The following is a 17,418-nucleotide window of genomic DNA, read 5'->3' on the forward strand; positions in this document are numbered from 1 at the left end:
CCCCTGCAGAACACAAGCACTGGGTGTGTGCTGCGAGGGGATGGAATGCTGGCAGAGCCCCGGGGCCTTGGTGGAGTTACACCCACGCTGAGCGCCCCATGATGCTCAGCTCCATCAACAGACGACGTCTCTACCAAGGAACAGGAGCCACGAGGCAGCAGAGCAGCTTTCTGCGTGGAAGCTCCAGGCTGCACTGGGTTTTCAAAGAATGCACATTTTGGCTGCGTGCCTCTGCACAAAGTTCAGGAGAGCTACGGAAGTGCATATCCAGAGCCTCTGCCCAAAGAACAGGCTAATTCTTTTAAAATGTTGACTATTAGTAGAGTTTTTCACATTTGTAAAGCTACAAGGACCCACAAATGACAACCTGCACGCTCAGATATGCAGCAGCTCCCACTTGGCCATGTGTCTGCACATGCCATGTAATGCACTTGCTATTTCCCACACGGGTCTGAAGTTACGCTCAATCCTCTGAGCTCCATCTAGCAATAACATGGGGAGTATCACTGCCCATCTGACACGTCCTCCTTCCCACAGGGAAAACAGAGGCAGTGGTTTCTCCTGGACAGTTTTAGAGGTCAGACTGCGAAGGCAGAAAAGCTGCCAGAAAAGTTCACTTCTCTTCATCTGCTTCCATAAAGGCACATGGACACCTCACCTGCCAGAGGAGCAGAGCTCTGCCTCATGCATGCCCTTCGCCTCAGCCTTCACAGTGTCCTGCACCTCAAACACTCAGACCGAAGCCTGTGATCCTGTTTGAAGCTCCCTGGCTACATGAGCAGCTCCACACACATGGGTGTCCGGGCGTTACTCCAGGGAAGTAAAGGCTGAACCAACCACTGTTGGGGAAGCCCAAAGCTCTCCATGAGTCTGGGTCCCTTCTGCCCACAGCCATCACCTTCTGCACTCATCCAGTGCTGGGCAACTGCTCTGCCCCAGGCAGACACTGCTGGCAACCAAGCACAAGCCCGCTGCGCTGTGCCAAGTCCTGCAGAGAAGCCCAGGACCAAAGCCCCATCCTCACGACAGCGATCACATACTGTGCAGTGCCAGCTTCACAGCCCAGTCTGGTCCAGCTTGGCCCATGGTACAGCCATGGCTCCAAGTGGACAACACTGCAGCTGTTCTCTTTCTGGATCCCCTACAAGCCTGCTCCAGCAACAGGGCTGGGTGCAACCAGGATTTGGCAAGAGCTGCCACATCCACAGTGGCATCCTTTCCATCTATTGCTTGGCTTAGTGTAGGCTTCAACAGGAGCAGGAAAAGCCTTTGCTCAAAGGGCTTCCATGGCTGCACCATGCTCAGCCCTGCTCCGAGCACTGCCCAGGGGCCAAGGGGCAGCAGGAACTGCTCCTGGTGCTGCAGCTGCTGATGTGCGATGCTGTGCGAGCATCCTCCACACACACAATCTTCTCAGCCAAACAAGATGACAATCAGGTGGTGCTTGGATGAGTTACCTTAATGAACTTCACACCACCACTACCTGCCCAACCACCGCCCTCCCCTGCTGTGAGCTCCTCCTTTGCCATCCCCAACACACCGACACCACCAAAGCAGGATGGAGCTCCTGACACCAGCTGCTGCTCTGAAGTGAGCACCTCAGGCTCTGTGCCATCCGCCCAGGACGGTTAATGAGGGCTTCACCTGTGCTGGCCTCAACCGTGGCTCCCAGGGGCTTTCTCAGAGAGCAGACCACAGGCTGCTACGCAGGAGGAAGATTTTGAAAATATCTCCAATATCATGCAAATGGAAAGTCATTCTCCACTTCTGCAGTAACTTCAACTTAGCTCACAGGGGAGACAGTGTCACAACATGCAATGTGTTCACGGGGTGAACAGAGTGAAAAGCAATGAAAACAGCTGATAGTTCTCGATCCACTTGTTCCACTTCCCAAGCTGACAACAAACCACCAGCTGTCTGCGGGCTCTGTTTGTCCTTCCCACCACCCACAAGCTCACACAGCTCACGTTTTGAAACAAAGCTGAAGATGACGGAAAATGCAATGCATATTTATGTACTGTGGATACCACGAGGCACTTTCCTTGTGAAAACACGGCGACTCAGTGGCAGGGCTGCTGCCCCCCGCGTTTGCTCCAGCCAGCAGCCACACTGTGCTGCCAGGAATCATCAGATGTTGTCCCATCCGCTACTGATACAGCCCCTACTTGTACAGAGCTCTATTGAGTAACTCCATACCTACAGAATGTAGAGAGATCAGCATCTCCAGAATGCTTTTAACTTTCTCGTGTTATAAATACTGGAGACATTTCATCCAACCCATTTAACAAGCCATAAAGTAAAGGTCACTCGATGTCTCTGGCTGTAAAAGCAGTCAATGTACCCTTAGCAGCACCGTGCAGCCTGCGTGCAGCTCCCCTCAGAGCCATTTATGTACCTATATCCTCAAACAACACAACTTCGAAGGCAAAAAGGAGGACGCCCTCCAAACAAACACTTCTCTTTAAAAGGGTTAACAGCAGTATCACCGTTATCACTTTCCTAGATTAACTCATTACGCGAGCCAACGCGCAAAGCTTCAGAGCAGACTCAAAGCACCGTGCACAAGCTCCGCTCTGCTGCCACTCGGTCACCCGAAGCTCAGCAGCTTCACGAGGCACCCGCTGGGCGCACGGCGGGGACGTCGCAGCCCACGTTTGGCGGAGCAGCAGCTGTGCGTGCAGCGGGAGCTGCCCCTCCGCACCGCTGCCCGAGAGGACCCGCTACCGCCGCCTGCTTCCCCTGCTCCTTCCCGGCTCTCTTCTCCTTGAAACCGATGAGGGCTTTACCTGGATCGCGACCGGAGGACGGGCTCCTTTATTTGCAGCTGTCTCTGGGAGACAAAACTTCGAAGAAGTTGGAGAACAAAAAGAAAAAGAAAAGAAAAAAAAAAAAAAGCGACGTGGGGGGGAAAAAAAGACAAAAAAAAAAAAAAAAAAAAAAAAGACAGTGAGTCCGAGCAGCCCGGGCAGCACCTCGGGGCCGGCGGGGAGCGGCGGGCGACCCCACCGCCCAGCGCCCGTGCGCGCCGCCCGTCCCGCACCGCCCCGCGCCCGGAGGGGCAGCGCCGCCGTGCGGGGCCGGAGCCCAACCCGCGGGGCGGCGGAGCCCCGGGCACGGTGCCGCTCCGCCCGCCGCCCCCCGCCCGCCCGCGCTCACCGGCGTTGCGGAGCTTCTTGTTCCTCAGCACCGAGAGGATGACCAGCGCGTTGCCCAGCACGTCCACCACGATGGTGACGATCAGCACGGCCGCCAAGCCGCTGGCCGCTCGCGCCGCCGGACCCCCCTCCAGCCGGCAGCCCGAGCAGCTCCCGTTGCTTCCCGGCCGCTCCATGCGCGCTCCGCCCGGCCCCGCCGGGGCCGCTCCGGCCGCCGCCGCCCGCTCCTCCCCTCCGCGGCTCGGGGGGCTCCCGCCGCCCCCTCCCCCGGGCGGTGCCGCGGCCCGGCCCGGGGCGGGGCGGGGGGGCCGGAGCGGGGGCCGGGGCGGGCGGCAGCGCTGTCCGACGGCGACACCGCGCGGCGGCGGCGGGATGCGCCCGGAGGTCCGGAGCGGGCGGCGGGGAGGCGGGGGCCGGCACCGCCCCGCTCGCCGTTCCGCCGGCCGCGGTCTGTCTCGTGCGGGGCGGCCGGGGCCGTGGGGCGGCCCCCGCCTCTCTGCGGTGAGTGCTCGGTTTTGCTCCATCCCGCCGTGAGCGGGAGAGCGAGTCTCCGCCGTCGGGTTCGTTCTGCGAACGCGTGCCTCTCGCCGCTGCCGTCCCGCGTCCGCATCCGTTCTCAGCTCGGCTTAGAAAGTAAAGCCAGAAAGCGGGTTTTAGCGGGATGCGTTGAGCCGCGGCTGCCCCGCGCCGTCGGACGGGCTTCCCAGGGAGGGGGATGTTGGCCCGAGCGCGGCAGCGTCCTCTTGGCTAACAGCGTCGGTGATACGCTGTGACTTTGTCAGCTCGGGAAGACTTAATCCACGTGTATAGCAACAAATGAAAGGCAATTGGACTCATGAAAGGTTCCTTCCTTCTGAACTATTTTATTCTGCTCTCTCCCATACTGTCCTGTCCTTTCCTATCCCTTGGATGAACTCGCTGAATTCTACACAAGTTTGCAAATATGTTCTATCTGTACCGAACATCTTTCCATACAGCCTTTTGCGTCCGTGCCCAGGACCTACCTGCAGTACGGTGCAGCTCCCATTGACACGTCCTTTCAGCAACTCTCAACTTCCAAGTGGTTGGATCTGTGCTTTTTTCACCACTTTAAGGCACTTTCAGATGTGGTTTGGACATGGAGAGCTGGCTGTGATTTCCAAGGACCTCAGCTCAAATGCAGGTGCCTTGGGCTTGCTGGCTGCTGAAACTAAGGAATTCTGGCTGAAGTCAAGGGCAAAGCTGCGTTTTCAACAGATGTGTGTGATGCCATCTCCTCTCCTCCAACTGGGAGGCTTTGAAGAGTCCCGGCAAACCCACACCAGACTGACCATCTTCTGCAAGCTTCCGACCCCCTTGTGCTGCCCCAGCCCCCAATCAAGGCCGCTGCCGTGCTGGTTGCCCCATGGTGTCCTGCCCTATGGTGCCAATGTGCAGTTGCTGAGTGACTTGGTGGGGGGATGCAGAGTGCCATAAACCCACTGCTCCCCACAGCTGCAAAGCAGGGCTGCTTTATGGGAAATGTCCTGGGCAAGAGCACCCATGGGAGCATTGAACCTGCCCAAGAAAGTCTTTGGCCTCACTTATGTTATATATATACATATGTACATACACATATATTTAGTAGCGGTGCAGCTTTGTAATGATGATGTAAGAGATGTTTTTCACCTGGTAACTTCTTTCGGTGCAAAACAGAGCTGCACCAAGCCATCTGTTTCCCAGCACAGAGCCCTGGTGAGCAGCTTTGCGCAGCTCTGCTGGGCGCATCTGCACTGTTACAGCAACCCATCTCTTGTGACACTCAGAAGAAATTATGATAGATGGAGTGAGCAACTGTTTTCATTGGTGGAGCAATTGAGATGGATTGTTCTCGGGCTGTTTCCTACTACCTTCCTGCTAAATGGACTCTTCACAGTTTCAATTAAGATGAAGCTGGTATGCCAGGAACCAGTGGCAAGGAAAGAAAGGAAGGTGGATGGATCAATAAGACCTTCCTAATTACGCTTTGCCAGAACCTCTGACATAAATTGTGCCGAAATAAAAATATTCAGAGTGTTAGGCTCATTTGATTGTGCAAGAACTGCGAATGTGATCACTGGAGAAGGAGATCAAATGAGGGTCAGCAAGCAGACCTCTGTGGTTCCCAAAGCACACAGGGCACACGCACACAGCGAGAAGATGGAGCAGAATGCAGCTGGTGCACACAGGGCTGCCTTTCCCTCCTGCTGTGCTCAGCTCAGGAAGAGTTAACCAGGTGTATGGCAACAAATGAAAGCTTGCATAATTGAAAGATAGCTGAGGCATTAATCTTCCTTCTCGGTACCGTGAGTCCTCTTTAAAAAGATTATTTTGTCTTCAGAGACAGCTTTAATACTACTTAATGAATCGCTTATAAATGAAAGATTCTTTCCCCTGTACAGAGATGGGCTGACTGCTACACTGATTTTTGTCAATGTAAAAGAGACCATTCACTTCCATCAAATACACAAAGATAATGGCTGCTCTCCACAAATACCACTATGCTGCTTGGTGTAGTTAGGGCCAATCTTGCCCGTCCTTTTGGCTGAGCTCAGTGGCAGCGACGTACCCACATCCCTTAGCTGGCTCTGTGGAGCTCATCACCTTTTGACTCCAGCAATGGTTTTTAGGAGGGACAGCTGCAGAGGGGTCTGGCTTGGGATGGAGCCTCACAGCTTCGCTAGGCAGGAGCAAGGCAGGAGCTCATAACCTGCCATCAGGGTGCTCTGCAAATTGCATGCATCGAACCACAAAGGAAAAGGCTATGTTATGCACACAGTTTGTGTGGCTCCACTGGCAAATAACCCCAGTGCTTCTGACACACGTAGAGAGCATGCAGTGTTTCAGTGACCCAAACCTTGTTCTGATTGCAGGGTCACAGACTGAATGGGGGCATGCTGTGAGCACCCCACTGCCATCAGCAGGTCCAGCTGTGCTCCTCTAGCAGTGGAATGCAATGGCTTTGTGAATGGTGTTGTTGCATCCCACCCAAAATCTCAAATGGAAGCACCTCTCCCGCTCATTGTTTGGGTGAGGAGTGGCCCAGAGTTTAGTTTCTGAGCGAGAAAACTGTTCCTCCTGCATTTGCCCTACAGCAGACAAGTCGTTTAAGGTGTTCTGTGCTCCTCAGAGGACAATAAACAAAGAAAAAGGAAAGCCTGCCCATGGCAGCCCATCCCTGGAGAGTGGCACAGTGGCCCTGCTTGTTGTCGGGATCTGCCTTTAGCAGGAGCACAGGAAGAACAGGCATCCTCCTCACATCTGAGCCCAAATGCAGCACCTGGACAAGTGGCTGCATGGGGCTGGCTGTGGACAGGGCTTGCTCATGGCACTGAGACTTCCTGAGCAACAAAAGGAAAATATTAAAAATAAAGAACTTAATAGAGAGAGCACTTGATATTGTTCCCATTGAGATTTCTGGCAGCTCCTTTCCATCACTCACTTTCCTGTCCCTTTTGAGCAGGGATGCTGCTGCTCACACAGCCCCACTCTGGTGTCCACAGGGGTGCTGCAGGGTGGCTCCCGCTTGCCCCATGACTGTCAGCCCCCTCCTCCCTGGCTCTGCCACTTCTTCCTTCTAAGGCTTCCTACCTAAGCCTGGTATCCTGCCCTGTTCAGGGGGAGCTGGAGGGGCAACTGTTGAGCACAGCAAGGTCTCACCTGCTTTTCCTCCAGCTGCGTTCAGAACAGGGACTTAAGCTCGTACCCTGGCTGTGCTTCAACCCCAATAAAAGAGACAGTTACCACTTCAGGGGGAAACAGGACAGGGAAACCCTGGGTACCCCCTCCTGCGGGCATTTCTCTTTCTCCACTGCCTCGTGCAGCACAAAGCTGCAGCCCCACCTCCTTCCCCAGCCTCACAGAGCAGTGGGACCAGCCCTGCTCCCTGTGCCTGCTCACCCAGCCTGGTGTACCATCGCTCCTGTCAACATCCTCCCTCTTCCACTGGTACAAAGCCAAGGCTGAAACTGCCACGCTCATTTCTGTGAGGGGAGAAACAAGTGACTGAAGCAAGGAGGCCCAAAGGGAGCCTTGCCCCGCACAGTCCCTTGCTGCAGAGGTGGCAGGAGCCGGGACACTGCAGCACCGCGGGCACTCAGCTCCAAGCTTCTCCCCGTGGCCATTGGCATGCTGGGGGGGCAGCGCCGTATGGCTGCTCCTGACGGCTGGCTCTTAATTGCACAACAAGCAGCACCACTGCACCCACAGCAAGGGGCTCCGCTACCTGCAGCTGCTCGCAAAGGCCTCTTTTCTTCATCCTCATTATAGGAAATAGCCCGCACGGATCCAGCCACTGGTGGAGATGTTTCCTCTTATGAAGTGTATTGCTTTCTGCTGTCAATTACGAGCAGAGTGCTCTACAGCCTGCTGCAAATTGCTGGGTGAAAGCATAAATAGGAGTGCAGGGCCCTGATTGCATTCCTGGTGGCAGACTTGCTAAAACAGCTGATGGAAATGCAGAGGTCAGGAGAAACAGAGTGCGTCACCAGAGGCCCCAGCACAGGCAGAGCCCTGCAGGGCTGCCGGCACAGCCAGAGGCGGCCAAACGCCTTTTCCATTTCTCTGCTGGCCACGTTCTGGTCAGTGACCTCCTGGACCCCGGCGCTCCCAGTGCCCATGGAATCTCCATCAGGAAGATTCTCCCACACCACACCAGCTCCGTGCAAAGCCCAGCAGTGTTTCTGCAGGTCAGCATTAAACCCACCAGCAGTGCTCCTGCCCACCGCAGCCAGGCCTTGCCCAGAGAAGCCCCCAGCCCCGACACTGCTGGAGACTCATCTCCTGCTCCTCGTGGGCACCCCACACATCTCCCACCTGGGACAGCTGCCTCCTTTGGGTTTCTTTCAGTGGAAAAGCTCACCTTGATCAGTAGCTGTACTTACCTTTACGGCGAGATGAAAGTCACGCTTGAATTCTTGTGGCTTTACAGAGAAGCAAAGAGGTTCTGAGCTGCCAGTGTCTGCCTCCTGCTGCTCTGCTCTGCCACAGGCACCCCGGCCCCAGCTTTATGCAGCCACGCAGAAGCCAGAGCCAGGCTTCATAGCAGGTGTGAAATTTCATTTAACAGGGCTTTAGAAAAGGGAGATGGGAAGAGGAGAAAAGAGAGAGACTTGTATGTCTCAGGTTCACTCCACACTCCTGAAACTCTGCCTGAAGGAAGCAAATTTGGAGCTTCAAATCTAGCTGTGAAGTCTTACAGATTTGGCACACCAAAAACAAAACTCTGGTGGGCAGCACTGCCCCATGTCACGCTGCATGGAGGGGCAGCTCCTGGCACGTGGGCAGGAGGCAGATCCCATGTGGGGGCACGGCTCACAGGGAGCAGGGCAGAGGGCTGTAACCCAGACATCACCTCCACAGCAGGAGAAAGTTGCCAGGGATATTTAGAGTTTGTATATGTCTTACATTTGTATATATATAAAGACTGACAAGGCGTTTCTATATATGCAATGTGAGCAGGGTGTTGCTATAGTGATCTTAATTTCACATTCCTTACGTTAAGAAGACTGCAAGTTGTTTGGCACCAGGACTGTCTCTTTGTCATGGTGCGTGCAGCACTCAGCCCAGCAGGGCTCTGGTCTCTTCTGGAGCTATGGAAATAGAAATCATTGCAAACAATAATGCTGCTATCACTGTGCAGCAGCCTCAGATGCAGAGTCCTTTAAAGAAGGGAAACAAACAAAAAAAAAAAAAAAAAAAAAAAGAAGGAGATGCAGACAGCAAAAGAGACAGCATGTACAGCCAAACCAGGCTGCAGCACCATGAGCATGGCCCATGCTATGGTGGGAGACTTGGCTGGCAGCCGTGGCAACATTGTGGGCATCATTGGGCTGTGCTTGGTTCTGCCTCTCCTAAGGGAGCAAACCTCCTCAGCCCCTCCAGAACAGCAAAAGTGGACAGGATTCTGCTAAGTTGTGAAGAAGCAAAGCTCCAGGGCTCCTCGCTGCCTCTCTGTAGGGCACAGCAACAGGTCCTGCAGCCATGGCAGGCAGATCACTGTGAAATCATCATCTATCGGGGTTAAACATTATGCATCTCTTCCCTGCCTTCCCTGGCAGGGCTGCATCCAGGTGCTTTGTGTTCCTTCCTCTGCAAAGAAAAACTTGGGGCAGTCACTGATGGCAGGCGGTCAGTGCTGGGAGGAAGGCCAGCTGTGTGGCAGTGGGGCATGGGAGGTAAGAGTTGAGGAATCTGGGTAGGGACGGGCAGGCATTACTGTCATCCCCAGACTTAAACAAGTGGAGGGTGTCACATGAAACTGCACTGCTTTGACATTCGGAGGGGGAAATATTTACCTTGCGTGCAGAAATAGATGTTATGCTCTATGAGTCATATCAAAGCTTTTATGCAAAAACTCCTCTCTGGATGAATACGGTGATATTTCTCATCATGGTCCTGATCCAGCCGATCTCTTTGCAGAGCTGAAGGATCAGGCAAGGCCACGTTCTCCAGACGATCTGTTGATGGGATGAGCTCTTCCAGGGAGCTGGATGACACCTGCATCTCCCACTGCCCACACATCCCCAGGGGAAGAGCTGGGTACCCCCAACCCTGCACCCCACTGCCAGCACACCTGGCACACACAGCCCATGGCAGCGCCCATGTGAGGGATGTGGATGCGCTCTGCCACCAGCACTCCCAGCACATACAGCCCAAGCCAGGCCCCACGTTAGGGAAGTGGATGTGCACCCACTCGTGGGCAATGTGAGCCCTCACTATGTGGGGCTGGGTCCTTTGCCTGCAGGAAAGGCTATGGCACTGCCAGAGCACGGCTGCTGGTGATTTATTTGGGAAGAAGCCTCATTTCTCACTGATCGCATTAGAAGCGCAGGATGGATTACTGCATGGAGTAACTCTGATAGCTGAGAAATTCAGCATATGCAAATGTGAGACTTAAACAGCTCTTTCTACATAAGATTAGCCAGCACGGTGACATCTCTGTGATGTGGCACCAGCAAACAGACCAGTATGTAAGAGCAGAGCCTTTGCCACAAGCCAAGGCACACAATCTACTGCCATCCACAAACACAGCTCATCCCCACAAGCACAGCGCTCTGCACTCCTGCTCACCCTGCTGCATGGTTCTGTGCCCTTATGCCAGCAGGTGCTCACCAAAAGGATGCTACACAGCTGAAACCACGGCGTTTTGCTGCTGGCAGCACCCAGGAACCCTTCTGGACTGTCAGCCCTAACCTCAGTCCAGGGGCAGCCTGGCCTCTTTCCCCTCACCCAGCCCCACAGAGTTCAGCGTTAGAGGCATGAGTGAAGACAGGAGGGGAACACTACAAAACTCACAGCTCCCCCAGCATAATGCTGCCCACTGCCCGCACTCTCCTGGCGCCAGGCCGCAGCCAGCCCTCTGGGAACCTGGCGGGACGCAGCACTCACAGCCCATCCCCAGACGGGATGCAGGCAGGAGCCGTGGCCAGGCACCTGGCATGGGTGCAGCAGGTCCTGGGCTGCTGTCACGGAGTTAACGAGATCAATCTACGCCCGTGACAGGGGGGCGGTAGACCCCTGCCCTCCCCTTCCCAGCCCACAAAATGGGAAGGAAGGGAGGAAAACAAAAAAACAGCGGCAACAATCTATGGAGGAAAACTTATTTTACTAATTATGATATCGGAATGCAAGATAACACAATATAATACAATCTGATTGAAATTGAGACTAATAAATCAAATAAAACAGGAGAGAGAGAGAGTTCCCGATACCGATTCAAACCTGAAAAGCTTGGAACGGCCAGGAAAGCACCCTCCAGCACCCACTGCCAGGCAGTAAGAGACCGCCCCACCCGGAAGGGTCAGATCCCATGACTTCTGTAACGTATAGGGATAGGTGCCTGGAATTGGAGCATTAACACTTTAACTCCCAGTATACTACATGATGTATTGATGCGGAATACTGAGAACCAAACCAAAACAAAAAAAAAAATAAAACCATGACAGCTGCCCAGGATGTTCAGGGCTGCTCGGGATGCTGCGCAGTTTGAGACAGTCGCCTGAAGATGGCAAGCCAACACTGCTGCTTATCATACATGCAAACAACCCTGCTGGAGGAGGAAGGGGCTCCCTGCAAATATCAGGACTATATTTTCTTCTCAGCCCGTGGAATGCCAGAGCAGAATTTAAATTGCAGTGTTTATCAAGGTCTGAGCCTCTCCCTCTCCTCCTCTTTGTTCAGCGCTGCCCAGATAACAGAACTGCACGTGGCACACCTGGTACTGCACCAGTCCTTGAGCCTGAATGCAAAGTCTGAGGAAAAAATTGCAACGCATCCATTGGCACCAGGGAGCCATAGAGCTAGTGTGTGCGTGCAATAATTTATCCTAAGCCTTCTAGTGGCATTTTATGTCTTTTTGCTGTGTGCTATTACAGCTTTGATTACTCCATTTTTATGTTTGTCAGCCCAGCATATGGGTGAGATAATTTGTATTCAAAGTATTAAACTGGCAATGTAAATTATTAAAGACCCAATTCATAAAAGCATTACACACTACATGCAAATCCCTTCCCCTGAACTCTTCTCTCCTCTCTCCATTTCGCAGGCCTGACTTAACCAAGGGCAGCCAGCAGCCCTGGCACAGGGGGACCCCGCAGAGCAGGAATGCTGCCCCATGCAACTCGCTTCTCCCCACGCGCCCGTTGTCCCGTGTTTCATTTTGCCATCTCTGGAGATACAATGGAGAAGAACACGTTTCCCCATTTGCTATGGAGCACCCTGTGAAACCTGCTGCTCCTGGCAGGAAATGCAGCATTTCAGCTGTAGCCCCTGCAATGAGGGTGGCTGATTCCGGTGGCTGTTCACCAGATCATATGCAGCACTGTCACACTGAGCAGATGCCATCTTCTGTTTTTCTCATTACTGAGATTTACTACCTTATAAGCTTATTATTGACGGAGGCTTTAGGCTCTCCTCGGGGCCGAGACATGGGGAAGGCAGCATCCCAGCCACAAGAGCATCCCCAGCACAGCCGTTCGTGTGTCCACAGTGCTCCACCGTGCCCCACAGCTAGTGCAGAGCAAGGTGCTGAGTGAAGGAGCTGCGTGCTCTCACACCTGCACGCGCCGTGGCTCACTGCAAAGTGCAGGCAGGATGAAAGCAGGGACAAAGCAAAGTGCCGGAGGTGAAGGAGGTGAATGGAGAAACAGCACAGGCTGAGATGCAAGAACAGAGATGACTTTTGGAAGGAAAAAAAACCCAATAACACAATGAAGTAAACAAACAAGCAAAACAAAAGCAAAATAGTCGAACCACTATTTGGCTATTTCTGTTCACAATACATGAATTCCTTTTCCAATATTTTGCTTTCAAAACCATTTTTTTTTAATTCCCATTTCATCACCAAATAAAAGAAAGACAACCTCCAACCTGCCCCAGTCCCCTGGTCTGGGCAGAGCCGGGAGTTAGGCTTGAAGGCGTTCGTGAGCCCCCCAGCGTGGGGCACTTGATGCTGTGAATGGAAGCCCACACGAGGTGCCAGCTGGTGCTGCTGCTGCTGCTCCTGCCCAGGGCCGGCGGCAGCGCTCAGCACAAGCAGGGCCACCAGAGCCAAGCACAGCCCTGCTGCTTCCTGAGGGTCAGCTTCCAGCACATCGATTGTGTCGGCCTTGGCTTTTTCATTAAATGCAGGGAACTCTGGTGGGGAGGGGTTGCTCTACACACAGCACAAGTAACTGGTTTCAGAGCAGCCCAACAATAGCTGTGCCCAGTGGCAAGCCAAGCCGCCCCCAGCACAGCAGGCTTCCAGATGTCCAGCCTTCCTCCCACCCCAGACTCCTAATCCCCTACTTTGTCTGAGCTCTGGCTGATTTCTGATGCATTCAGCTTACCCAGCTGCTAGTGAACATCTGAATATTTCCCCCTTCCCTCTCACATTTCACCTTGGAGGAGAAGCACTTCACCATCCCCAGCTCCGCCTCTATCAAGGCAATTAGTCCAACACAAAAGCGGTGAATGGGACCATGAGAAGATCACTGGCCTGTAAAATCCCCAATATTTCAAGACAGGCTGAGGCTAAATATGACTGCTTCTTTTAAAAAAAAAAAAGAAAAGGGCGAGTAACCAGAGTGCTGACCTTTCTGATCACAATGCAAAAGAAACAACTCAGCAGATCCACAAAGATACAAACCAGCTACCAGAACGTAAAGGAAAGTTTACAAACAGCAGCTGTAATTCCTTCCATAACATCGGAGGACCAAAGTTTGCAAGGAACAAAAGGAAATGATTAACAGGGGAAATATGCGTGGTACAAAAAAGACTTTTTAGTCCAAAAAGGGATGTCCATATTTAGAAACGCTTGATTCTTGTCGTCAGGGCCCTGCTTTTCCTGAATGCATTTCTCCTCCGTGAAAGAAAGAAGTCACAAAGGGAGTTTGTGGGCTGCTCTGTCACATGTACACAGTGCGCTGCTTATGTTCCTCGAGGAACAGGGGAAAAATGCAAAGACTGCAGAGCAAGTAAATAAATAAGCAGAAACTTCTTGTTCTTATTTGGGAGATGGCTCCTGCCAAATGCGTTCAAAAGCAAAGTGGCAGATGCGCCTTGGCACTCCTTGCTCGCATCTCCCAGCACCAGCGTCCCACAAATGCCACCATCACCCCCAGCCAACGAGCAGCGTGAGCAACAGGTCCTCAGTGAGACAGCTGGATGCCAGCTCCTCAGGGCTTATCCCAGTCTCATAGCAGCCCTTGAAGAAAGGGCTCTCTTTAAGGCTGATATCTTCACCTTGTGGCTTGCTCAGAAAAAGAGAATCATAGAATTGTAGGGGCTGGAAGGGGCCTCTATAAATCATCAAGTCCAACATCCCTACCAAAACAGGTTCCCCCAGAGCAGGTTGCACAGGTGGGTGTCCAGGCAGGTCTTGAACATCCTCAGAGAAGGAGACTCCACCACCTCTCTGGGCAGCCCATCCCAGCACTTCGTCACCCTTACTGTGAAGCAGCTCTTATGCGTGTTTGTGCGGAACTTTGCATACTTCAGTGTGTGGCTATTTCCCCTTGCACATGCACCACTTAGAAAAGTCTGGCCTCGTTCCTTTGCCTCCTGCACCCTAGATATTAATAGCCATTGATCAGATCCTCTCTGAGTATTCTTTTCTCAAGGCTGAACAGACCCAGGTCACTCAGCCTTTCCTCATAAGAGATGCTCCAGGCCCTTGAACATCCCTGTGGTCCTCTGCTGGACTCTCTCTAGGAGATCCCTGTCTTATTTGTACTGGGGAGCCCAGAACTGGACACAGTACTCCAGGTGAGGCCTCATCAGGGCAGAGCAGAGGGGGAGGATCACCTCCCTTGACCTACTGGCCACACTCTTTTTAATGCACTCCAGGATGCCACTGGCTGCCTTGGCCATCACAGCACACTGCTGGCTCATCGCCGACCTATTTCTACCAGCACCCCCAGGTCCCTCTCCGCAGAGCTCCTCTCCAGAAGGTCATCCCCCCATCTGTACTGCTGCACGTGGTTATTCCTCCCTAGGTGCAACACTATACTTGCTCTTGTTAAATCTCATTCGGTTCCTCTTTGCCCAACTCTCCAGCTTGTCCAAGTCTCACTGAATGGCAGCACAGCCTTGTGGCGTGTCAGCCTTTCCTCCCAACTTCATATAACCAGCAAACCTGCCGAGAGTGGACGCTATCCCCTCACCAAGGTCACTGATGAAGAAGTTGAACAAAACCAGACCCAGCACCGACCCTGAGGAACACCACTAAAAACAGACCTCCAACTGGACTCTGTGCCACTGATCACAACCCTCTGAGCTCTGCCCGTCAGCCAGTTCTCAACCCACCTCACTGTCCACTCATCTATCCCACACTTCCTCAGCAAACCTCCCAGCCGCTTGTGCTCCAGAGCACGAGGCACTCACAGTGGGAGGGGCAGCAGCCCAAGCCCACAGGCACCCTGGATGAGCCCTCAGCAGTCCCAGCTGCAGGCTGGGCCGCTGGCACAGGCCTGGAGCCATCCCACACCTCCCCTCATCTCATCACACCCATACTGGCCTGGCAGGGGTCAGGTGCTGAGGGCCACTCCAGCCACAAATCACCAAACACAGGCTGGAACCCTCCTGACAAAGAGGCGGAGGCACACACAGCACACTCCCTGCCAGGCACGTGGCTGTTTGATCCGTGCTAGGCTGCAAGCTAAAACACACTCAGAGAGCAACTGCTTGGTGGCCAGGTCCTCTCTGCTTCACTCTGCAATGTGGCTGCAATTTGCAGTCCAGTTCATTGCATTGCAGTCCAGCAAACTGGAGGTCCAAAGCTGCGAGCATCCAGCTGTCAGCCAATGTCATGCAGCCAGTGGCACCCCTCACTGCTGCAATAAGCACGGGTACCAACAGCTGGCCCGACACAGAGAGCAGGCAGAGATGCGACTGCTGTGTCCCCAGGACGACCCCCAGCAGGCTCCCACCTTCCTGGGGATTTCTGCTAGAACTACTTGCTGCCAATTGATTCCGTGTGCATTTGGATCTTGATTTTTAATTAATGTTATGATGGAAAAACCAACGTGCTGCTTCCTCACAGATGCATTAGGGTACTGACACAAGCAGCAGGAAACAATCTCGTAGCACTTTGCTGAGGGCCAACCCCCTGCGTTGGGGCTACGCTGAAGCAGTTCCACCTCAGAGCCCGCCCAAGTCCCAGGGCGTGCATTCACCTCACACAAAACATTTACCAGACTTCAACCGGATTTACAATTGTCTGGGCTACGGAGCAGCAGGAGAGAGTGGCCTTGCAGCCCCAGCTCTCACTGCCACACTGTGGGGCTGAGCTAGGCAAGGGGCAGGCTCTACCCTGCGTTACAGCAGCCCTGTCCATGCCACACCTTCCCCAGCCAGCGTGGTTTGAGGACACGCTGCATTTTGGCAGTGTGCTCTCAGGACTGAGCACGGCCCCGAGCGCAGCCCAGCAGCACCAAGCGCACGCAAGCTGCACGGCGAGGCAGGTTGGAGCCTGGGGCCTCTGCCTGCCCTGCCCCTCCAGACGCAGTGATCTTCTTTGAGAAAAGGCCACTCCATCTCTGCAACTCCATATTTCAGGCATCCAGAGAGAGGATCCAACCAGCCCAGCTGCCATCTGCCTTCCCAGAGAGGCAAACGGGTCCCGCAGCTGCTGCACAGGCTGACTAGCTCCCCTCGAGCAGGCACAGGGGATGCAACAGAGCACATTTTGGGAACGAAAGCTGTTTTGTAGCCAGCTCCAGCAAAGTCACACAAAGGGAAGTCCCCCTCCATCCCTCCCCTCAGATCTATTTCATCATTACCCTTCTCTACACAGAGTGGAAATAATAAAAGACACACTTACACTGCACAGCTTTGGAGTAAAGTTGAGCAAGGAGCTTCAGCTGCACGGCAGCCCAAAGCAGAACCGTCTGTTTGGAACACCACAAGCGTGTCAGAGCATTCTATCAAATAAACTGAGCCGTGTGAAATTAAGCAGTTCCCAATATTTCAGATGACAACATCTCTGAACACAAATCAGCAGTAGTGGAGCAGGGGAAAAATCCTATGTTATTTATATACATTCACACTGTGGTATTTATCAATGGCAGAGCACCAAGGGGATAGACACACCAGCACAGCATCTGCAATACCCAAATTCAAGTCCCCAGAGTCCTGCACTAGCACTGTATTGAGCAGCATCCCCCAGGCAGGCCATATTTCAGGAATTTGCCAAGCAGGAACAGGTAGTACCTATGGCCCAAGACCTTCATCGAGCCCTGCAACTTGATAGATTTCCAATATAACAAAGAGAAAGAGGTGTCAGCTCCAGCCTTATTTGCTAATACTATCAATAGGGACTCAGCTCACTAGCAGTTAATTCAAAGCCAAGCTCGATTTGCACAGCAGTGATCTACACTAATTCCCATATGTGGCTAAGGGGAGATTTTGCCAACTAGACAATAGGAACAGCATTAAAGCTACTGAAACGATGCCATCACTTTTCTCTTCTGCTCCACCACTTCCCATCAAATTTCCACGTCCTGGCATCTCCAGTCTTCTCCCTCATGACACAAGAGGCACAGGAAAGGCAGGGAATACGAGGGTACCTGTTTCTTTCCCAGGCACGGTTTTATTCAGCCTTTTAAAACACAACTTCCCGTAAAATGGGAGCCAATTTCACACTTCTATTGTAGTTCTTTAAAGACATTTAAGAATTGCCATAATTAAGCAATTACAGAAGCATTTCCAAGATCCAACCAACACTAAACCATAAAAAAAAAAAAAAAAAAAAATCACCACGTATGGCTATATTCCGTGAGAGTTC

General features: G+C 53.2%; 1 protein-coding gene across 1 annotated transcript in view; it reads right to left on the reverse strand.

The window, feature by feature from the left end:
* The window catches only part of GPR50 (G protein-coupled receptor 50), a 28,773-nt gene extending 25,288 nt beyond the window's left edge, over window positions 1-3,485 (reverse strand). Inside the window, exon 1 of the mRNA XM_085230667.1 lies at window positions 3,157-3,485. Within this exon, the coding sequence (XP_085086793.1) occupies window positions 3,157-3,331 (175 nt within the window). The 5' untranslated portion in view covers window positions 3,332-3,485. The remainder of the gene's footprint in view (window positions 1-3,156) is intronic.
* Between the last annotated feature and the right edge of the window lie 13,933 nt (window positions 3,486-17,418).

The sequence above is a fragment of the Meleagris gallopavo genome, chromosome 9, assembly GCF_905368555.1.
Source record: "Meleagris gallopavo chromosome 9, MGAL_WU_HG_1.1, whole genome shotgun sequence".
Lineage (NCBI taxonomy): Eukaryota > Metazoa > Chordata > Aves > Galliformes > Phasianidae > Meleagris > Meleagris gallopavo.